We start from the raw sequence: 24,271 nt of genomic DNA, 5'->3' as shown, positions 1-24,271 counted from the left end.
CCACCTGGATTGGGGGAAGTGTGGGAGGAGGCTGGGAGTGTAGGGGTGCCACTACCCCTGTGGTGCTCATTGGTGCTTCTGCACACCCCTTTGTAAAATCCTGGATCTGCTTCTGGTAGAGGTGCACCAGATTTATACCACTATAACCAAGAGCATACCCGTATATAAGTTTAGATATGTGTAATGTGTAACATCACCCTTAGCTGGAGAAAGTGAAAGGATCCTTGCTTTAAGTTTGAAAAGACAGACTCATGACCTAACCTGTCGTGTCTTATTTTTCTCTCTGCCTCACATGGTATATGAGGTTCCACAAGCCAATGACTTCTATCTCTTTAAACTGTGGCACCAGCAAACAGTGGCTGGACTCTCCTCCTGGCCTTCTGTGTCCCCTGCCATCCTGGGCCTGCTCTGCACTGTCTCAAATTGTGCCCCAGGTACCCATGTAGATTCTGTACCCAGGAGTAGTTTACTCTGGCCTCAAACTACTCCAGAGTTTATTATTTCACATTATGTGCACATGTAGACATGCCCACTGATATTAACGGTGATACTGAAAACAATTAAGCATGTTCATTTCAGATCACTGAGGAAACTTGTTACTCCAACAGCCATACAGCATTGTACGAAACATCAAGTTATTATCCCTAAGAAAACACAGACTCAGAACTGTTTTCCTAATTGCTAGTTATTGGTCATGATTATCTTGAATTTTAGATCTTCATCCCTTATATGCAGTACATGTCTGTGCATGTGAATTACACTCTTGAGAACTATTAGAAAAGGTATAAACTTATACATCCTGAAGCATGGGCTTTAAATCATCTGTGCAATATAGTTGATGGCTGTTCACTGTGGATGTAAATGATGTAAAAGCGTTGTCCATTTTTTTCCTGCTAGAATATCCATCTGGTGGCCAAGTGGCTGAGTTCTCTCGAGAAAAAACTTGAGCAGCACAGTGAAGGCAGCCACCAGGAATTTCGTGTTTTCATTAGTGCCGAGCCTGCACCTTCAGCTGACAGCCACATTATTCCCCAAGGAATCCTGGAGAATTCCATCAAAATCACTAATGAACCCCCGACAGGGATGCATGCCAACCTTCACAAGGCCCTTGATAACTTCAACCAGGTATGTCAACATCTCATATGAAGTTCTAGCCACCCTCATGTGGCTGCTATAGTAACCAGACAGGCTACCAAATCAGGAACTACAGTATAAGCAGTTGTATGTGTGTATGGAATAGTTGCACATTCTATTATCAGGAACCCACAGAAAACACCACTTGTGGAATACAAGCCTCTCAGTGCCAAAGCTTTATGGATCCGGTACAAGAACTGTGTCCACTGAGACTGCACAAAACCCATTTCATAGCACCAGGTATTCACAAATGAAGCTATCAAAGGTCAGGTGACCTAAAGCTGCTTTGGTTCTTCTATTTCTACAGTAAACTTCTGGATCCCATGACCGTTGTTCTGTACCCATACTTTTTGTAGGTTTTTTACATCAGACTTTTTGGTTTAAGTGACAATTTTTAGGAATCTTACTTTTGTTCAGATAGTATTGAAACATTTTTAAAATGTTCTAAATCCATTTTTGTGTCATTGTACAGTCAGATTCAGGCACCAACTCTGCCTTAGGATTAGAAGCATCTTGGCCTACCCAACCCCAGATGTGGAAAATAGGCATTATTTGCATCGTTATCCCCTACCATTACCTGGAGTAAGATGCCCAAGCCCATTGTTCCCTGTCAAGGGCCATACTCCAACTCAGGTATATCAAACATATGGCTTGCAGGCTGGATTCAGCCCATGCAGCTATGTCACTTGGCCTATGGGTTCTTAAAGGAGTTGGGAATTCACGGGAGGGGCAAGCGTAGGGTGGAGCCTACTATTGGGGGTGTCAGTGGCACATACTAAATCTTTACATGCATGTACACACATCTACAATACAGTAGTGAGGGCACAGGAATGTGGCTAGAAAACTGTCATTTAGGTGCACAGAGGGAGCTAGGGAAGATGCCACTCTGTGAGCTACATTAGCTGGTTGTTAATGATTCTATAGAAAGTAATCTTTGCTTTGAACTGGTACTGTAATTAAGCTATTTCAGAGTAATAGGGACAGCAGTGTAATTGCCAGAGCTTCTGGATGAGAGGTTAAGTCAAGGTCTTGATGCTTAAGTATATGAAAAATCCCATGGCACCTGTCCTAGGGACAAGGAGCTTTATCCTACCTTAGCAAGGTTCCTGTTTGGCTAGCTACATTTCATTTCCCTAATATCCGTATTATCTTTCTCAATTATAATTGGATAGTGTAGCTGGTACATAATGGCTGCCTTGATTCCAACTCAGAAATTGGCAGGAAGTTATCTTTACAGATGCAGAGCTTTCATAGCTAGAGTTCAGATGGTCGAAGTAGGTGTGACAAAAACTCCTGAAACCACATTGGTTTATTTGCTTGTTTCTGTGCATGCCAGAGTGCCAGTTGCAATGTGCTTGATGTCAATGTTCTCCTTTATCTATATGGTTCTGTTCACCAAGAATAAAGCATCTGCATAGCATGATGGGTTCTGTCTTCCAACATATCTCTTTATACAGCCAGTGAGGCCCAGCTGGAGTACAGCCTATGTACCATGGAAACCATTCTTTTTCAGGAGGGAAGAGGAAGATGTCCCTCCCTCCTGGTCGAATGCATTTGCATCCTGATCGATGCTCTTTTTTAAAAGAAACTCCATTGTAAGTACCAAAATCTCTGAGCAGACACAGTGGTGAGGCAACAGATAATGATTAATGCTAATAATCACAGAAGATCATTCCATTTTTATCTAGTGTTATTCATCATCTTGAATTTAACAAAAACTGCCATAAAGCCTTCACCTAAAGTAATGTATTCCATCCTGCTCTGCTCATTTCAATCAGCTAGTAATTAACATTTTATAAATTGCTAGAGTATTCTAAAATATCTCTTATTATAGAATCTTTGCAGTTTTGGGGAGTAGCACCTTTACATTGTATTTTACTTCCTTTGTACTGGATTCTTGCTCAGTGTATGGAATGGACATTTAAATTTAGCTTGTGACTGAAAGTCACAAAAGAACCTTATTTTGGCATCTGAAGAATATGGTTCTAAATCTGTAGCTAAAGAAAAATATAAAATTAAACAGAGAAGCTAAATGAGACTATGATCTGCATTTTTTTTCAGTTTTTATTGTTTAAAAGTCCTCATGACATCAAAGGGAGGAATAAGCTTAACGCCTATTTCATCCACATTCTTGGTGGGACAGTTTTACTCAGCTGGTGGCATCAGCTGAGGGATCAATCTTGCAGGAGCTGAACTGGCTGGCCCTGCTTCTTAATTTGGGGGGCGGGGGGAAGGGAGGTAGTACATCCTCTAGCTAGGGGATTGACAGAGAAGCTTACTTAATGTAACTTAATTACAGTACCAGTTCAAAGCAAAGATTACTTTCTGTTTTCAAGGAAAAAATGTTTTATTTCTTTATTCTGCCTTCCAAAAACAAGGTGCTTGTCTTATTTGGGGTTGTGGGATAAGGAGGAGGGGAGAGAGGAGGGAGCATGGTATGCGACAAATTACAGTAAAATGTTTATCGAGTTCCTAACTTGAGGGGAGAAATACCCTAAAGTGAGGGGAGGCTTGGGAGGAAGTAACCATGGTAAGACAGAACTCATGATTCTGAGGAAGGGAAAACATGAGGTAAGAAGAACTAAGACACTAGATTTCAAAAGGTCAGATTTCCATCAACCAAGGAGATAGGTAGGGTGCCATGGGAGAACAGACTGAAGGTTAAAAGCCCCCAAGCGGGCTAGCAACTTCTAAAGGTCACAGTACTGGAAGCCCAACAAGAAGCTACTCCAACATAGTGAAAGCATAAGAAGAACGGCAAAAGCCTGTGCAAGGAGCTTCTAGCATGCCTCAAAGGCAAAAAAGAAATCACACAAGCAATGGAAACATGGGAAGGACACCATGGAAGCAGACTAGGAAATAAGAACAAAATTAGGAAGGCAAAAGTAAAAATAAGCTGCATGTGGAGAAGGAAATCAAGGACAAGAAATGGTTTATTAAATATGTTAGCCCAAAGAAAAAGATCAAGCAACCTATGGGTCCACTGATAAATAACTGGGGTGATTTCTTAACAGAAGATGCAAAAATGGTCAACAGGAGTTTTGACTCTTCACCAAAAGTAAAATGCAACCAGACAGCTAATAAGGATTGTCTGGATAAGGAAGGGGACAAGCTGAAGGTAGAGATAACAGAAGAAATTGTCTGAGATCTTTGGATAAGCTTGAATGCATTCAAGTCAGAGTGACCTGATGAAGTTAATTCCAGAGAACTGAAAATCTCTAAGTAAATAACCAGAGGGCCTTATTAAGGGGAAGCAATAGAGGAAGTTTTAGCAATATTCTCAGGGGGAAGATAGGACTATCAGTTAGGGCTTCGTTACACGTAAATTTTAGGCAGCTCAACAACCTCTTAACCCCAGGCCTGTCCATACATTAACACATTAAACTGGTTTTAAGCACCCTTTAGGCATCTTAAAGTTACAGCACTCCAGTCTAGGTTTACCTGTGATCTGTGTTATCCAGCTTGTGTTATACTAGTATGTGGCCAGTCTAGGTTACATGTTAGTGTAACACCCCACCTGCCTCCTGCACCAGTCTGGATCGGCCCTGCTGCCCATGTCCTGCCTCCCCCAGGTTGGGCAGCCTTCCCCCACTATCACCTCTCCCCAGTTGGCTTGGATAAAGACTGCTGGTCCCCACCACAATCCCCATCAACCTGAATAGAACGACTTCCCTCAACCCATCCCTCAGATTGGGCCTATCGTCCCCCACACACCTAGCACCCCAGATCCCCGCTCACTCCCACCTGCGCTCCCATGCCTGTCAATGTTGACCTGAGGGAGCAGCTAGGGAAGGGAAACCCAACACCACTGCCACTCTCTGGGCTTGGTTCAGTCCAGAGAACAGCTGTGGCAGCAGAAGTGATTGGGCAGGTGGGTTCCCCTTCTCTCCCTGATCCTCTGGGATAGTGCCAGCAGCCACAAGTAAGTTGGGGGAGATGGTCACAGCTGAGCCATGAGGGCCAGGGGTGCAAGAAGGAGTCCCATGGTTGGGGTGAGCTGGGGGGGGGAACCTGAGGGATGGGGGGAGGGGGGCAGGGGGAGCCCTGGGAGGCAATGAGAAGAAGGGGAGCCTGGAATGGGAGAGGAAGGGAGTAGGAGAGGATTCTTACCTCAAAGCCCCTGCTCACCTGAATGTTTGACTGCTCTGAAATCAAGCTAACACTAACACTAATTACCACTTTGACAAGCATATTTATAATGTATAACAAGACCCTTAGATGCATAATTTATTTATATACTAATGTAAGAAACATGGGGAATAAGCAGGAAGAATTTGTGGTCCAAGTGCAATCAAGGAATTCTAGAATAATAGAAAATCAGGGTTGGAAGTTACCTCAAGATTTCATCTGTTCCAACCCCCTACTCAAAGCACAACCACCCCAACTAGATCATCCCAGCCAGGGCTTTGTCTAGCCAGGTCTTAAAACTGTGTATGGATAGAGATTCCACAACATCTCTGAGTAAACTGTTCCAGTGATTTACTATCCCCCTAATGGGAGATTTGTTCCTAATATCTAACCTAAACTTCTCTTGCTGCAACTTGAGACCATTGCTCCTTGTTCTGTCATCTGCCACCACAGAGAACACCCTAGCTCCATCTTCTTTGGAACCACCCTTCAGGTAGTTGAAGGCTGCTATTAAATCCCCTCTCAGTCTTCTCTTCTGCAGACTAAATAAACCCAGTTCCCTCAGTTTCTCCTCAGAAGTCATGTTCCCCAGCCCCATAACCGTTTTCATTACTCTCTGCCAGGCTCTCCAATTTGTCTACATCCTTTCTGTAGCAGGGGCCCAATACTGAACACAGTTCTTCAGATGTGACCTCACCAGTGCCAAATAGAGGGGAATAATCAGTTCCCTCAATATGCTGGCAACTCTCCTACTAATGTAGTCCAGTATGCCATTAGTCTTATTTGCAACAAGGGCACACCGTTGGCTGCTATTCAGCTTATTGTCCACTGTAATCCCCAGGTCCTTTTCTGTAGAGCTGCTGCTTAGCTAGTCAATCCCCTGCTCACCTGAATGTGTGACTGCTCTGAAATCAAGCTGTACTGTAGCCTGTACTGGTGCATAAGATTGTTGTATCCTAAGTGCAGGACTTTACACTTTGTCCTCATGAGATTTCTTTTGGTCCAATCCTCTAATATGTTGAGGTTTCTCAGAATCCTAGCATTATTCTCCAGAGTATCTATATTAATCCATAAGTAGTATTCAAATCACAGGCTGAATCAAAGATCAGGAGTTAAAGATCAAATTACCAAAGCCAAGGGTATTTTCTAAGTAGCCAGAGTCCAGAAACTTAGCTGAGCAGGGTCAAGAAGGAGAAAACTAGAGAAAGATTTAGTACAACAGACATTCAGAAGACCTCTTGGCTGGCCTGCAACCTGTTGCAGCATGTGGGAGAAAGCCACCTTGGTTTCTCCCCAAATTCTCTGCCGTGTGACAATGAGATTGGGATGGGCCCATCACAGAGGATTCACACCTCAGTCTCTCTTTAGGTAACTTGAGCTGGCTGCATTCCTGAGGGAGGGGGGAAACCTGCTCCCTCTGCCTACCTGACTGGCATCAGCCACCTGGGTGAGGGGCATCTACCTGGGGAGCTGGAATCTGCCTGGCAACTGGTGATGTATTTCAAATTGGTTGGCGGATAGCCAACCAGAGCTGACCTCCACTGGACCAGGTGAATGAGGTCACAGGGGCTATATAAGTTGGGACTGCCCGGGAGGAGGGGACAGCAGCCATGTGGGGGACACAGAGAAGCCTTACTATCTGAAACTGGCTCGCTCTCATCCCAAAACTCACAAGCTGGAAACCGCCTGCCCCCAGAGGGGAAACTTCACCAGCCTCTGGAAGATGCTTGTGAGTAAGCTACTCGAGATCTGGTTAGATATCTAGCTGGCAGTACCTCAGGTGCGTGATCAAAAGGCTACCTCAGCCAGACTGTTTGCTCTTTAGGATTTCTAGGATATTGCTCAATCTTGTACCCTATTTTCACCCTACCCCTGTAATCAGTAAAGTCCTCCTTTGTAACCGGTGTGGGAGACTTATTGAGGGGTGGGTCTAAATTATGCCTAAGAGACCCCCTTAGGTCTGCGGACTAAGGGAGACTTTACTTTTTGCCCCCGCACCTGGGGAAGTGCCCCAAGTGCCTGTACTAGGTCGAGTACCTGTAGGACTTTAGGCCTGTGTTTCCCCGAGGACACAGGGCCGAGAGTGAGTCTATTCTCGGGGTGGTGGCAGCTACGTTACCCCCAGGCTAGCGAGTGTGCTCCGGGAAGGGGGTTGGCCAGACATAAGGTGCCCCTAGGGAGGCATTCGGAGCCTGGAAGGTGGTCGGGCACAAGAAGGTGGGCGGCTCAACGCAGGAGCGCCCCCTACTGGCCCGCCACACAGCAGGTGTAACTAAATGTGGGGGCTGCTGCAATCAGGAGGCCCTAACAGTGCTCTGCTGGTTCATTAGCTTAGGTAAGGCTGCCACTCAGAGGTGCAGGAAGTTTTGGCCAGCTGAGAAGTTTACCTAGGCTGGGCTACCAGTTAGGACTAGGGTGGTGATCATAAAGGACAATCTTGTTGTCCTCTGTCCTCTATTGATACAAAACCAGACACCTTTATGTCTTGAAGAGAAAAACAGAGGACATAAAGGCATCAGGTTTTGTGTCAATAGAGGACAGAGGACAGAGTAGCAGAAAACTGGGATGTCCTTTATGATGGCTGGCCTAGATAGGGCCCCTAACACGAGGACAGCTGGCTGCACTTTTAAGAGGCCCTTTTAAAAGCACTGGAGCAAGCTATCTCCTTGTGAAAGTAGAATGGAAAGTGCAACAGGAGATTAGCCAGGGTAGGCAGCAATCTGTTCAATGAGTTTAGAAGGAATCTTTAAAAAAGTGGAAACTTGATTTTACTAGGGACGAGTATAAGACTGTTGCACAGGTGTGCAGAAAAAACACGTAGAAGGCCAAGGCACAATTTTAGATGCAACTGGCAAAAGATCTAAAAAGCAGTAAAAAGGGATTCTAGAAGAATGTCAAAAGTAAGAGGAAGACCAGAGAAACCATAGGTCCCTTACAGAATGTAGAAGGCAATGACATAGGGATGATGCAGGAAGAGTGAGATAATTAGTGCCCTTTTTACTTTGGTCTTCACAGTTAGGAGCAACTACCAACTGATGAACACAGCTGGCACAGTTGGCAGCAAAGATAGGGAAGGAGTCTAATACCTCAGAGTAATGACAGAACAGGTTAGGAATTAATTAGAGAAGCTAGATGCTTTCAGGTCATCAGGGTCAGATGGGATTCCTTCTTAGGGTAATGAAGGAATTTGCTGAAGTAATTTCAGAGGTATTAGCTATCCTCTGAGAACTCATGGGGGCTGTGTGAGGTCCTGGATTACTGGAAAAAGGCAAATATAGGGTGCCTGTACTCAATTAATTGAATCTGCTGGAATGTGATAATTAGCATGCTCCAGCCTCTGTGTTTCGTGTATCAGTGTCCCTGTGGTTCAAAATGGTGGTGGGGACATGTTTGTCAAGCACTAGTTAAAGTGCCTCTACTGCCATTTTGAAGCATGGGGACACTGATACACAAAGTGCTGTGGGCATTTTAATTAAAGCGGCTCCATTTAATTAGAGCAGTGCTATTTTGAAGCACAGGGATGCTGATACATAAGATGCTGTGGGCGCTTTAATTAGAGCATCTCTCAGATCTGCTCTAATTAAAAGCCCTCCCACCCCCACATGGGGCACATATTAAAACACCTATAGGGCATTTATACACATACATTTTTGTGCCCGGAAGTGCTGGAAATCCTGCACGTCAGAGCAGACTCGATTAATTGAGTCTGCTCCACACGTAAGCTGACACTCGTGGCACTGCATCGCTTGCAGTTGCATAAGCAGCACAAGGCACATCAACGCGGAGAAAATGGTTGTGATGCACTTTTAAACTAAAATGCCTTTTATGTGTTTTAGTTCAAAAGCAGACCACTGCCATTTTCTGCATGCTAATGCGCATTTCACCACTTACACAACTGCAAGCAAGGCAGCACTGGGCACTTTTCAAAGCACCTGGTGCTGCAGTGCCTGCATGTGTAACAATGCTCATAGTGTCCATTTTTAAGAAATGGAAGGAAAAGGATCCAGGGAATTACAGTCCAGTCAACCTGACCTCGATACTTGGAAAGATAATGGAACAGGTCCTCAAGGAATCTATTGTAAATCATTTAAATGAAAGCAAGCTGATCATGAACAGGCATGGATTCACCAAGAGAAAGTCATGCCTGACCAACCTGATTTTCTTGTTTGTTAACGTGACCAGCTCTGGATGTGGAGGAAAACAGTGGGTGTGATATACTTTGACTTTAGCAAGAGTTTTGATACTGTCTCCCATGACATTCTTATTAACAAGCTAAGGCAATACAGACTACATGAAAGTACTGTTTGACAGTTACATAATTGGTTGGATCATTGGGCTCAATGAGTAGTCATCGATGCCTGATTGGGAGGAGGTGTCAAGTGAGGTTTTCCAGGGGTCTGTTCTGTGTTCAGTATTGTTTAATATTTCCATTAATAATTTGGACACTGGGACTGAGTTTACACTTAATAAATTTGCAGACGTCACCAAGTTGGATGGAGTTGCAGGTACTTTGGTGGGTAGGGCTAGGATCCAGAATGACCAGAATAGGCTGGATAAATGGTCTGTAATCAACCAGATGAAATTCAGTAAGTACAAATACACAGTCCTGTACTTGAGACAGAATAACTGTATGCACAAGTTATTGGCTGTGGTACTGCCGAGAAGAACCTGGGGGTTACAGTGGACCATAAGATGAATATGAGCCAATGCGCTCTTATTACTAAGAAAGCCAACAGCTTATTGAATTGTTTTAATGGGAGCATCACTTGCAAGGGAGTGATTCATTCACTACATTCAGCAGTGGTGAGCCTGCCTCTGTAGTACTATGTCAAGTTTTGGGCCTCACACTTCTGGAAGGATATGGACAGATTGGTCGTCCTCTCCATGGACTTCCACCTTGACAGGGTAGAGAGGCTTGCATGTACCGATGGCCCTAAGAGCAACACTGTTAGGAGTCTTGTACTCCTGGTAGGGTCTCGCATGGTAGAAAGGTCAAAGGTGAGGTATGAGACAAAGAGCAGTCCAAATAACATAAATACTTCGATGGTGGGGCAGGCAGATGAAGAAGGTGGATGAAGTCACTTGACCCTTGGAATGGGATAGGAGGATGATTTTGCAGCTGTGATTGCAACTGAACAGCCCTTTTTAGGATCCCCTCTGCTCATCCTGCATGGGGAGGGGGTAGAAAAGGTACCACTAACATAGACTCCCCACCTTATCTTAGCTGACTGGATAGCTGCTTCCAGGAGGATCACTCAAATTGTGGTTGAAGCACAAAAATGTCTTTTGCATCCTCAAATGTACAAACCCTACTAGACAACCTGATCAGTGACATATCTGAATGTAGAACAGCTGTTGTTACCTGAGACCTCTCACGATACAACATTGATATCACTGGTCTCTGCAAGACCAGATGTGCATATGAAGACCGTCTGAGGAAGGAGGGGGGTGGCTATACATTCTTCTTGAAAGGGAAACCTGAAAATGACAGGCAAAAACACAGCATTGGGTTTGCCATGAAAAACCAGATTGTCAGCCAAATGACTAAATTCCCTGTTGCCATTAACGAGCGCCTCATGACTCTCCACTCCAACTGACCAGCAATTCATTTGTTACTGCTCCAGCACATGATGCTGAGGAAGAACAGAAAGAACAGATTTATTCTCACCTTTTTGAAATCCTGACTATCATCCCAAGATAGAATAAGATCATCCTCTGGAAATTTCAATGAGATAATTGGCTGGGACTTTAACATGTGGAGGGGAACCATTAGGAAGGCCAATTCCAACAGCTTCCTCTTATTCAGTAAATGTGCAGAGCATGAATTTGCCATTACTGACACTATCTTCAGACAATGTAACATGTACAAAACAACGTGGTAAAACCCCCACTCAAAACAATGGCATTTCCTTGATCACATCATTGTAAGAGCACCTAATCTAAAAGACGTTCATATCACACGTATTGTGAGAAAATCCAGTGACTGCTGGACCAGTCATTGCTTATTGAGATCCATCATGTCCATTAGGGTTGTACTGAAACATCAAAAGCAACCCAAATTGGCCTGAAGACAGTACAACATCAAATGCCTTCAGACCCCTAGACATTGTGAAGCTCTCTAAACATATCTCAACAAGAAACTCACCAATCTTAAGACTGAAAATAATAACACTTGTGTTGAGGAAGATTGGCAAGCTCTAAAGGATACCATACATGAGGTTTGCACAGAATTAAAAGATCATAGAAAATCAGGGTTGGAAGGGACTTCAGGAGGTCATCTAGTCCACGCCCCCTCCTCAAAGTAAGACCATCCCCAACTATATCATTCCAGCCAGAGTTTGTTGAGCTGGGCCTTAAAAACCTACAAGGATGGAGATTCTACAACCTCTCTAGGTACTCCACCACCCACCAGTACTTCACCACCCACCTAGTGACAAAGTTTTTCCTAATATCCAACCTAAACTTTCCTTGCTTCAATTTGAGACCATTGTTCCTCGTTCTATCAAAGAGAGTGGCACTGATACCACAAAATGGAAAAACTAGCTTGGAACAGGACTACACGATGCTTTTTGATAGAAGGTACATCTTACTTTGAAGAAAATGGTTTCACTCTAGAGGCATAAAATGACAAAAATGGAAGGATATGAAACAAGACTGAGGAGTCCATGATCCGACTCTCCCTTTAACCACCATCTCTGGTGTTTGCCAGAGAGCCTGCAGCTCTAGGAATGGCCTTCTTAGCCATCAACAGGCTTATTTACAACTCTTTACTTGACCTGTTGGAGTGATCATTCTTGACTGTGAGGGTTTGCCACTACCACTGGGCAGATTGGAAAGAATCCAGCGCAGAGCAACAAAAATGATTAGAAGCCTGGGGAGTATGACATGAGGAAAGATTGAAAGGAAAAAAAATACTCACTTGGGCTCTGGGAGCAGCGCAAGATGCACAGGTGAAGTTGGAGGGCCTGAGGCTTGTCCCATCAGTAGCAAGACTCCCAGCAGCTTGATGCGAATGGACACACACTGCACCCTGAGGGTCCCCTGGAAGTCTGCAGCCTCCTCCTCTGGCACCACAGAAGCCTCCACCCAGACAGAACCCATGGTTCTGGACTCCATGCAGTTGGAGCCCCTGGCTCTCAGCTGTGGGGGCTGCCTGGCACATTTCCAGGCTCATGGGACCGGGAGTATGGCCACCTCCCCTTGTGGGGTTTGCTCCACTTTGGAGTCTCTGGAGAATTAGATTGAGGAGCTCCAGGCTGCAGTCCAGAGAGTAAGTGCCATCAGGGATGGCAAGCAGGAGGTTGACTCCTACTGCCAGGCCCTTCACCCCCTGGAGGTGGAGGGTGGATCAAGGTCACCTTCCAGGTCAAGGTACCGTCCAGCCAGGGGGTTGGACCAAGGTGGTCAAGGGCCCAAAGGCCTGCCGCACCAAGGTCCACTCCCCTCTGGGGCTTTGCAACAGGTATGAACCTCTTGCATCCCTAGTAGAACCTGCAGAGATGCCGTCTCCTACAGGCAAGGGAGGATCACCCCCCCCACACTCTTCCTAAGATGAAATGCAGAGTGCTTATCATGGGAGACTCCCTCCTGAGGGGGACTGAGGGGGCAATCTGTCGCCCCAACCGCCTAGCCCGGGAGGTCTGCTACTTCCCGGGGGCCCGCATCTGGGACGTAGCTGAGATGATCCCAAGGATTCTCCAGCCCTCCGACTGCTACCCTATGCTTCTCATCCATGCGGGCACAAATGACATGGCTTGTAGCAATTCCAGCCAGGTCATGAGAGACCGCAGGGCTCTGGGAGCAGGGCTTAGGGGGTTGGGGGCACAGGTGGTCTTTTCCTTGCTCCTTCTGGTTGTGGGTCATAGGCTGAGGAGGGAGAAATGGGTTGAGGTAGTCAACCAAAGACTGCGGTGCTTGTGTAATCATGAAGGCTTTGGCTTCCACAATCACAGTCCACTCTTTGGTGACAGAGGCAGTGGTCTGCTGGGGAGGGACAGCCTCCACCTCACTGCGCTGAGGAGGAGGCTCTTCTCAGCTAGACTGGCTGACCTGCTCGACTGGGCTTTAAATTAAGCCTGATAGAGGATGGGGGGATTACCGCCACTGCAAGCCCACTGGTCAACTTTTGTAAATCCAGCGGTCTAAGGCACTCAAGGGAACCCACCCCTACCCTAGCCCCGGAACGATCTGTGGGGAAGACAAGGGCCCTTAATGGAATACTTGCCTACCTGTATACCAATGCCAGGAGCCTGGGGAATAAACAGGAGACACTGGTCCTCCTGATAAACAAGAATGACTACAACATCATAGGGATAATGGAGACCTGGTGGGACTCCACCTATGACTGGGCCACAGATATAGATGGCTATGTCCTGTACAGGCGTGATCGTGCAGATAAAAGGGGTGGGGGTGTAGATCTCTGTGGCAAGGACAGCTACACGTCCCTGCAAATTGACATTGGCACCCAGGAAGGATGACTGGAGTCTCTCTGAGTTAAAATATGTGGGGAACATAACACAGGGGACAACATGGTAGGAATCTACTACATACCTCCTAACCAGAAACAACAGTTGGACCAGGAATTCTCTAGGGAACTAGCTGAGTCTGCATGCTCTCAGTGCATGTTTGTCATGGGAGACTTTAACTACCCAGACATCTCATGGGAAGAGCACTCGGCCAAATCCAATTTTTCACAAAGCTTACTCACATGCGTGGATAAGCTCTACCTGACCCAAGAAGTCTGTGGGATGATGAGAGGTAAAATGTTGCTAGACCTGGTACTGGCCAAAGGGGATAACCTAGTCAGTGACCTAAGAATCAATGGAAAGCTGGGTGATAGTGACCACGAGCTGATCACCTTTACTATGCATCAAAAGCTGGCAAGTCAGCCAGCAATACTGAAGTCCTCAACTTCAGGAAAGCTGACTTTGACAAGCTCAGGAGACTCCTGATTGAGGCCCCAAAGGAATCACGACTCAACAGGAAGAGGAGTCCAAGAGGAGTGGCTGCTTCTCAAGGGAGCGATCCTGACAGCACAAGGGATGGCCATCCCATCTCGAAGGAGGGGTTGCAAAAGGGCACAGCAATCCCCTTGGCTCAGCAGGGAACTTGAGGACCTCCTACACCTCAAAAGATGTAGGGTGGAAGGCTGGAAGTACCACCAAGGAGTAGTACTCAGCACTGGTCCATACCTTCAGGGAGCAGATCAGGAAAGCCAAGGCTGCATCTGAGCTCCATCTGGTTTCACATATCAAGGATAACAAAAAGTCCTTTTTCAGATATGTAGGGAGTCAGAAAAAAAGCAAGGATAACATTGGACCCCTGCTGAACCAAACGGGACAGCTGATAACCGACACCCAGGAAAAGGCCAATCTGCTTAATAGGTACTTCACTTCGGACTTTCACCAGTCCAGTGGGACTGCCCTACCTAGCAAGATGCTGGACGGCCAGGGTGAGGGCATATTTATACTCAGCATCAGTGTTGATCTAGTAAAGGATCACCTTGAGAGGCTGGACACCTTCAAGTCAGCTGGTGCTGACAGATTACATCCTAGAGTACTCAAGGAGCTGGCGGGTGTCATAGCCCAACTATTGGCAAAAATATTTGAAAACTCATGGTGCTCAGGTGAAGTACCTGAAGACTGGAAGAAGGCCAATGTGGTACCCATCTTCAAGAAAGGGCGGAAAGTAGATCCCGGGAATTACAGGCCAATCAAATTGATCTCAATCCCCAGTAAGATTCTAAAGAAAATTATCAAGGAGACCCTTCTGGATAAGCTGGCTGAGGGCAACATCCTGAGGGGTAGCCAGCACGGGTTTGTTGCAGGTAGGTCTTGCCAGACTAATGTTATCTTCTATAACCAGGTGACATATCATCTGGACAAGGGAGAAGAGATTGACATCCTATACCTGGACTTTAAAAAAGCTTCTTATCTGGTGTCCCATGACCTCCTCATGGGAAAATTGGCCAACTGTGGCCTTGGTTTCGCCACAGTCTGATGGCTGGGTAATTGACTCTGAGGTCGGACCCAGTGAGTAGTTTTCAGTGGTAGTGAATCATCATGGTGCTCTGTGTCCAGTGGTGTCCCCCAAGGCTCTGTCCTTAGACTGGTTCTTTTTAATGTCTTTATCAATGATGTGGACTTTGGTGTCAGAAGCACACTGGCTAAGTTCACTGATGACACTAAACTTTGGGGCATAGCGTCCACACCTGAGGACAGTCTAGTGATCCCAGCTGACTTGGATAAACTTAGTAAATGGGTGGATACAAACCTGATAATGTTCAGTATTGATAAATGTAAGGTACTCCACCTGGTGGGGGAGGGAACCTGCAGCATGCTTATAGGCTCAGCAGTGCTATGCTTGCTAGCACCATGGCTGAAAGAGACTTGGTAGTCAAGATTGACCACAAGATGAACATAAGCCACCAATGGGATGTTGCAGCTGGCAAAGCAAACAAAACTCTGGCTTGCATTTACTGATGCATCTCGAGCAAGACCCAGGATGTCATTTTCCTGCTGTACTCAGCCTTGGTGAGGCCACAGCTGGAGTACTGCATTCAACTCTGGGCTCCACAATTCAGAAATGATGGGTGGAAGCTTGAAAGAGTCCAGAGGAGAGCCATGCACATGATCAGAGGGCAAGAGATCAGGCTTTATGACGAGAGGCTGCAAACTAGGGGGCTCTTCAGCCTGGAGAAGCGCAGGCTCAAGGGGGACCTGGTGACTGCTTATAAGTATATAAGGGTTTTATCTCAGTATCTGGGAGAACATCTGTTCACCATAGTGCCCCAAGGAAAAACAAGGACCAATGGTCATAAACTCCTCCAAGATTGTTTTAGGCTGGACATAAGGAGAAATTTATTTACTGTCCAAGCCCCCAAGACCCGGAATAGACTCCCTCTAGAAGTAGTGCAGGCACCTACTCTGGACTCATTCAAGAAATGTTTGGATGCTTATCTTGCTGGGATCCTTTGACCCCAGCTGACTTCCTGCCCCTGGGGCAGGGGGCTGGACTTGATGATCTTAGAGGTCCCTTCCAGCCCTAATGTCTTTGAAATCTATGAAAGAGCTATGATTGCTTATTCAGGAGAAGCGAGGAATAAAGTGGGATTTGATAATAGTCCTCAAATTCCTGAAGGATGATTACAGAAATAATGGAGATGGATTTTTCTACTTTTCTCTGGGGCTGTAGGGGACAGGACTAGGAGCAATAGCCTCAAGCTTCAGCAGGGGAAATTTAAGTTGGCGATTAGAAGGAACTTTCTGTTTATGAAGGTGGTCAAGCATTGAACAGGCTGCCTGGAGAAATTGTGGAATTTCCATCCTTGGAAATTTTCAAGAGCAACTTGGATAGATATTTGAGTGGGATGGTTTAGTTAGGGATGATCCTGCCTCGAACAGAGGCCTGGACTAGATCTCGTCCAGATGGCTTGAAATTGGGAAGTACTGTGAACATAATAGAGGCCAGGAATGCAATTCAGAAGGAACTTGATAGGTTGGATAGCAGGGCTGAAGCCAACAGGATGAAGTCCAATAATGAGAAATGCAAAGTGCTATACCTTGGGAACAATAATTGAAAACACTAAACAAATTGGATGGCAACTGACTGAATAGCAGCACTTTGGAAAAGGTCTTGGGATCTCGGTGTTTCCCAGACTCAGTAAGAGTGCATTGTGATTCAGCTGCAAAAAAGGCTAACAAAGTTTTAGGCTTCTTCAAAAGAACAATTAAGTGCAAGACACAAGCAGTGATGGTGTCTCTTTACTTGCTACTTTTTAAGCTTGATCTAGAGTATTGGTTACAGTTTGGGATCCCACATTTTTAAAAAGATGTTGAGAAGTTAGAGAGGGTAGAGGCAGGTGACAAAAATGATAAAGAGTTTGGAAGGCAAGCCATTGAAATAGGCCTGTTCAGCTTGCAAAAAAGGTGGTTAAGAGGGTACGTGATAGCAGTCTTCTACTATCTGAAGCTCTTCCATAAAGAAGAGGAAGCCCTCTTTTCCCTTTCATTTTTTTCCCCCACCTTCCTCAGAAGCAATGGTTGTTGGCTGCTGTTAAGCCTAGGAATTTTGATAGTGGTGTGCTTATGCTCCTGCTGGAAATAAAATCTAGATGTTCCTGGTTGGAAGGTCTTGGTTCTCCACTCAGGGTTAGACTGATTGCCACATTTGGGATGAGGAAGAATTTTTCCCCATGGTCAGATTGGCATGAGTAAGGGTTTTTGTTTGTTTGTTTGTTTTTGGGGGGTTACTTCCTCTGTAGAAGGGGGCATGTCCCTCTTAGATCTCTTCAGTGCATGTTAACACCACTTGCAATGGCACTATTAGTTCTTCTTCCCCTGCTTTACCTGTGGTAGGTTAGGGTGTTATTTGTGTTTTTTGCTTATGTGCTTTCCAATTGTATGACAGGATGGATTATGTACTTTTAGGAATATGTAATGGTACTTTAATATTTCATCGTGACCTCATTTTGTTCACACAGGGCCATTCAAATTCTGGTTTGGATAGCTTGTTCAGAAATGATCCTGCTTAAGCAGGGACTAAATGACCATCAGAAATCCCATAGACCCCTATGATTCTGTGATTCTGTCAGGGTTAGAAGTGTCTCCTGGATAAAAAATAGCAGCACAATGTGCTTTAGGGGTAAGGCGATATTTACTGTATTTACTCGAATACAAGATGTGGTTTTTTCCCCCTAGTCCACTTGGGGAAAAAAAGCCCCTTTTCTTACAGTCAAATACAAGGAATCCTCATTCAGTATATTGTTTATTCCTCCATCTCTTCTCTGCCTTCTTCTTCCCCATGTCTGCCACACCTTGAACCACAAATATTTCAAGTCATATATTGCCAACTCCAAACACTCTCTTCTGGTGAAAGCCAGTCCCTTGACCAACAGTAGGTTTATCACCTTCCATATTGCTATTGCCTCACAAAAGTATTAAGGTTCTCAGTCTCTGTGGGTGCGTCTACGCAAGACACTTTACTGTGCAGTAGAGATAATTACTGTGCAGTAAGCATCTGCATCTACATGTGCATATACTTACTGCACAGTAGTTGGCTGTAATCCTGACTAAATTTGCTACCTGCAAATGCAAGTAGCAAATGTACTCAAGATTACTTACTACACAGGAGCGCATGTGTAGACACATAACCAGGAGCAAATGTACTCCTGATCAGCAAGGCAGGAAGGGGTGGGAGACTGCTCCCTGCCTATGGGAGCTACCTCTTGCTGGGGTAGTCTGTGCCACTGGAGCTTGGATAGAGACAGTCTCCCCCTGCTCTGGCAGCAGCGAACTCCCAGCCTCTGGTTTGTTATCATGGGGCTGGGAGATTCTTGTTTCCCAGCCCAAGCTCCATGGTCACGTGGCCCAGGCTAGGATATTCTTATCCCCCACCAGCACCGGGAGATAAAGATCTCCCAATGCCAGCCCTGCAACTGTGGAGCTGGTGCAGGGAGATAACTAGGGCTGTGCAAAATTTTGCCGGCAGTTTTGTTTCAACACTGTTTCGAGCTTGAAACAGCAAAATCAAAATGAAACAGAGCTTCAAAACAGCCTTGAACAAAACGAGGCAAGTCGAAATGTTTTGAAATTTTCAAAAGGTTTCGAGTTTTGAAGCTCAAGCTGGGCTTGTCTGCAGGGAAACAGAGACTAAAGTAAGGAGGGCGAGGGAGAAGGGGGGGAAGGAGTGCTCTCATTATTGACCATGTAGCTGGCCAGTGACTGTCATCCTTTCCTGAGGTCTTTTCCAATCCCGGTGATCTGGAGGAGGAATGGAAAAACTGCATAAAAGGCAGCATTGTTTGAACTGCCCTGCTTTCTGCCTTGGTGTCAGTTGAATGAGGGCACACCTTAACACACACAGTGTCACCCACCCATGTCATGAGTTTTTGCTGTCAGCAGCTAGAGGTACGGGGCCCTAGAACCCAGACTCCCCCTGCACCTATCTCCTTGACAGCTGGTAGGCTTCATGGCTGCAGCAGGGCCTAGCAGGCTTGCAGTTTTCACCCCCATGTCCCAAGACAGACACAGTACCACAAGTACCCATGTCACGAGTTTTACTTGTCAGCAGCTTGAGATGCAGTGTCCCCCAAACCCCTGCACCTATCTCCTTGAAACTTGGCAGGCTTCATGGCCTCAGCAGGGGCTAGCAAGCCTGCAGTTTTGACCCCACTGTGGCTTAACACATACACGTGACATGAATGTTTTGCTTTCAAGACTTTGAGGTGCAGTTTCCCTGAAACCCCTGCACCTATCTCCTTGAAACTTGGCAAGCTTCATGCCCTCAGAAGGGGCTACTATTCCTTCAACTTTTATCTAAATCGGGCTAGAAGTGACAACGTTATAGTCTGTTTTGACCTTCCCCATTATAGCCTATGGGCGAAACGTTGAAACAGCATCGAAACAGCTAAACTGTTTCAAAGAAACAAAACAGAACAGCAATTTCAAATTGAAACAATTAGAAACAAAATGCTGTTCCATCAAAACATCAAAACACAAGTTGAAATGGAAGAGTGCCATTTCACACAGCCCTAATAACGATCTCCCAGAGGGCTTCCCATGATCGTGTAGAGGGATATGGGGGCTCCTTGCTGTGGGGGCAAGGAGACATTGTCCCCCTGCTGGGCTTTGGGCAGCAGGCAACTCCCAAGGGCAGGCAGCAATGTTTCAGCCCCTACTAGGAGACAACTGTCTCCTGGGCTAGTACCCAGGGGAGCCTAAATCTTCTCCTGGCTGCTTCCAGGGCCAGTTGCAGAGCCACAGAGAATGGGATCAGTCTGGTTCTAGGAGTAGCAAATCTGCTCCTGCATCCCTGCACATGTAGACAAATGCCCAGGAGAATTTACCCTTGAGTAGTTTACTTGAGAGTAAATTTGCTCCCAGATTATTTGCACATGTAGATACATCCTGTATCTCCAGTCCTTTGGGCATTAACCCATACAACACCATTTCATTTATTGTCACTTTTCATATTGACGACCCTCAAAAACTGGCGTACCTCTTCCCATACCTGGTGCACAAACGGGCAGTACAAAAATACATGCAGTACAGATTTTTCAGCCCCACATCCCTTTCTCAGGCATGCTGTTGATCTTACTAAACCCCATTTATGCTTAATTCCCCTCCTAGGAAGAATATTCTGTATCATATCCACATGATATCCATATGTTCTCTATTATCTGTCACTTCTTTCTACATGTTTGCCATCTGTCCTGTCACATCCCTGACTATCTATCTATATATAAAGGGCTTATTCCATCTCTCTGTATGTCTGTCTGTCTGTCCATAATGCTCTTGGGGGGGGCATGGCTTCCAGCAGGGCATGGCTCCAGCCACTGCTCCGTCAAGAATATCCGTCAGAAATGATGGGCGTAGTGTGGCTTGAGAAGAGCAGGCCAGGTGGAGTGGGCCAGGCAGATGTGGGGGACAGGGTGGGGGGTGGCACAGGGCTGGACACAGAGCGCAGGGGGGTGTGGGGCTGGATGCAGAGCAGGGCGAGTGGCGTGGCGCGCAGCTGGATGCAGAGTGGGAGAGGGTGGCTCACGGTTGGCATAGAGCAGCGACAGCATGGGATGGTAGGTGGTGGTGGCAGCATGCAAGCTTCCCCCCCCTACACCTGCTTCTGGGAGACAGCGGTGATGCAGGGTGGTGGGTGGTGGTGCTCTGTCCTTGCCCCCCTCCATCATTCTTGATGGGCAATTCACTAGTTGTTATATCTTTCATATCATATTAATCACCTTCTTACAATCTTTCAAGCACTCTCCCTCTAGTTTATTTACCCTTAAGGAACTCTCCATCTTTGCATAATGGGCCAGTGCCTGCCATACACACAGTTTTTCCCAATCTCCCCTGCACTTGCCCCATCTTCTTAATGTTCTTCCTGCAGGGTGATGGCAAAAGCATGCATTCTTCCCCACCCCCTGAGTTGCCTCCTTATAGAACACTAGCCAATTGTCTGTCAAGAATGACGGGAAGTGGAGGGGAGGGAGCGCTAATTGAGTGCCACCACCTAATGCCCCATGCTGCCAGTGTTCTGCCTCTTGCAGGGAGCGGGGTGGGGGAGCCAAGGCCAGTGCTGCTGACCTCAGCTTCCCCACCCTCTATTTGGTCCTTGGCATGGCTTCACAATCATGGTGGCACTTCCCCACACTTGGAGCACTCTGATTGGGTGTTTCCATCAGCCAGTCAGAGTCTGAATAAAGCATTATGGGTGGACAGAGAAACAGACAGATTTAGACTTTTATAATATTAGACTATAAAGTAAGTTTACAAAAACCTTTCTAAATCTGGCATTCTCCAGTTTTCTAATTCCCTGGCTTTAAACCGCTCCATTCTCGCTACCCTTTATCTTTTACCTCCCCACAAGAAATGCATTTCTGCCTCTTTACCCTTCTTATTTGCTGCCATGATGATAGATACACCACTCCTCTGTAAAGGGTGATAAGCAAGGGTACTGTTTTCATCACAGCCTCCATCCTTTATACAGTTCCACATATTCTTGACAGGTCTTCTCATTTTGTAATAAGTGAACATTTAACTTCCACATAACTTTTCCCCTGTATTTGCTTTTATCTAAACTCACTTCCATTCTCAACAACCAGTGATCGCTGAAGGTCAGATCTATGATCTCCTTTCCAATCCCTAGCCAATTTCACATTAATACAAAATCAGTCCTCAACACCTGTGTCACACTTGGTTCCATCCCTGTAATCACGTTCTTACCCCATAAATATTTTAAACTCCTATTTTTATTATATTAATCAGTACTTTTGAAGAGCTGTCTAGCTCTCCCTCCAGTCCATTCCCACTCCTATCCCCCTCCTTAATAATGCAATTGAAATCCCCCACCATAATTTGCTCTCTACCTCCACCTACATACACCTTTAACTTCTTAAATAGGGTGATCTTTCCTTCTCTTTCAGTCAGTGCATATATATTAAAAATCTCTAATGCTTTCTTGTCGAACTCCATGACCATTTGTTGCAATCTCCCTTCCACAATCACTTGCACTTGCCACACTTTCACTTCCTCACTCTTGAGAAAAATCATGACTCCAGCTACTTTTTTTACATCCGACTTTGCCCACCACAATAGACCTTATCCCCATCTCTTTATAAAACTCTTATAAACCCTCTCCCGTGGGATTCAACACTCCTGTAAACATATTATGTCCACTTTGACCACAATTAATATTGGCATAATCTTATTCCATCTCTTCCTCCATAATACTCGTCTGACATTTATAGATGCAATACACAGAGTCATGCCTGTCCATTTAAATTCCACATCTCGACCACTTTTATGAGTGTTCTATGCTGCTGCTTGATGCAGTCAGCTCTAATCCTCCTCCTCTTTACATCCCCGTCATTTTTGCCAGTTCTTTTATTGCTTTTGTATTCAAAAAGGCTCCCCTTTTCCCTCACCCCCATCTTTCTGCTCCCTCTCCCCTTTCCCCTCTGTGTTAGTCACAGATGACATAATCATTGATTTATTTTTCATAAACCCGTCTCCACTGCCCACATTTTTCCAAGTAAATACTGACGCATCCACCACCACTCTCTGGGTGCAACCCCTAAGCCAATTTGCCACCCACCTTACCATGTAATCATCTATGTCACAGTCGCTCAGTTTATCTATGAGAATATAATGAGATACTGTATTGAAGGCCTTCTTTAAATCCAAGTAGATGACATCCACCTTGATTCCTACCTCTAAGCATTTTGTGACCTGGTCATAAAATGAAACAAGGTTAGTCAGGCAGGATCTACCTGCTATGAATCTGTGCTGATTGCCCTTTAGCATTGTTTTCCCTGCTGAACTCCCACAAATGTGATCCATAATATTTTTTTCCAAGGTTTTTCCAAGGATAGAGGTGAGACTAACTCGTCTATAGTAACCCAGATCCTCCTTCCTCCCCTTCTTGAAAATAGGGACCACATTGGCCCTTTTCCAGTCCTCTGGGACCTGACCTGAGCACCAAGAGTGCTCAAACAGCCATGCCAGTGGCTCTGCTATGACGCTAGACAATTCCTGCAGCACCCTTGGTTGAATATCATCCAGGCCTGCTGACTTAAAGACATTTAGCCCCTCCAAGTGTCTCTTCACTAAGTCTGTGCTAGCAGTTGCTGGGCTAGCAGTTGGTGGGCTGGTTACCCCTATATGCCTGTCTGTGATCCAGCTGGGAGATTTCCCATCCCCCTAATCTGTCACTTATTGCCCTAGTTGGTCTTGTAGGGGACCTATGCTACCCTACACCAATCCTGTCCATATGTAATATTTATTGTGCATCTTTTCAACATAAATAACTTTTTGTACATAATTCTCCAACTATTTCTATATCTCCCCCATCTCAAGCAGATCTGTGTATATTTGAATAAGTATTGCCTTGGTTCTTATATTTTCTCTTGCAGTACATATTATCCCCTTAACTTCTTCTCTTTCACCTACTGCTGCATACATTCCCCAAGAATCCTCATAACTTTCTCAGCTCCAATACAAAATCTCCCAAGACTTCTGGTTAGGAAAGGTGACCAAGCTATTCAAATATTCCACTTTAACATCTAAAACTTCAAACAATACTCTAATGTAATAAAGTGCTTAGCCCGTCTGTCTGTTCATCCATCAGTAACACTCTTGGAGCACTCTGATTGGTTACTGAAACAACCAATCACAGTGTTCCAAGAGCATTACAGACAGAAGGCAGCAACAGTGTGGTGTGGATGGTGGAATGGAGGGAAGAGAGGCCCTGCTCCCAGGAGGCGGTGGCAGTGCAGGGTGCTGACAGAGAGGGATGGAGGGGATGGCGGGGCCACCTTCCCCACCCCCCAGGAGGTGACAGTAGCATTGTGGGAGTAGGGTTAGGGTTAGCAAGCTTCTCCCTGTCATTCTTGACAGGCAATTCACTAGTTTTATCTATAAATTCATATCTGTTCATCTTCTGACTGCTCCATTCTCCTCCCCCTGTTAATACTGCACTTCTGCTCAGGCATAGATTACCTGCTACTCCATCT

At 45.7% G+C, this 24,271-nt stretch overlaps 1 protein-coding gene across 1 annotated transcript in view; it reads left to right on the top strand.

The window, feature by feature from the left end:
- Positions 1-24,271, top strand: part of DNAH9 (dynein axonemal heavy chain 9) — a 480,799-nt gene that overhangs the window by 401,875 nt on the left and 54,653 nt on the right. The window contains exon 63 of the mRNA XM_090059292.1: positions 898-1,125. Within this exon, the coding sequence (XP_089915418.1) occupies positions 898-1,125 (228 nt within the window). The remainder of the gene's footprint in view (positions 1-897; positions 1,126-24,271) is intronic.

The sequence above is a fragment of the Crocodylus siamensis genome, chromosome 8 (genome assembly GCF_052110815.1).
Source record: "Crocodylus siamensis isolate JL-2025a chromosome 8, ASM5211081v1, whole genome shotgun sequence".
Classification (NCBI taxonomy): Eukaryota; Metazoa; Chordata; order Crocodylia; family Crocodylidae; genus Crocodylus; species Crocodylus siamensis.
The sequence above is the reverse complement of the archived record's forward strand: the minus strand, read 5'-3'. Positions and strand labels throughout refer to the sequence as shown.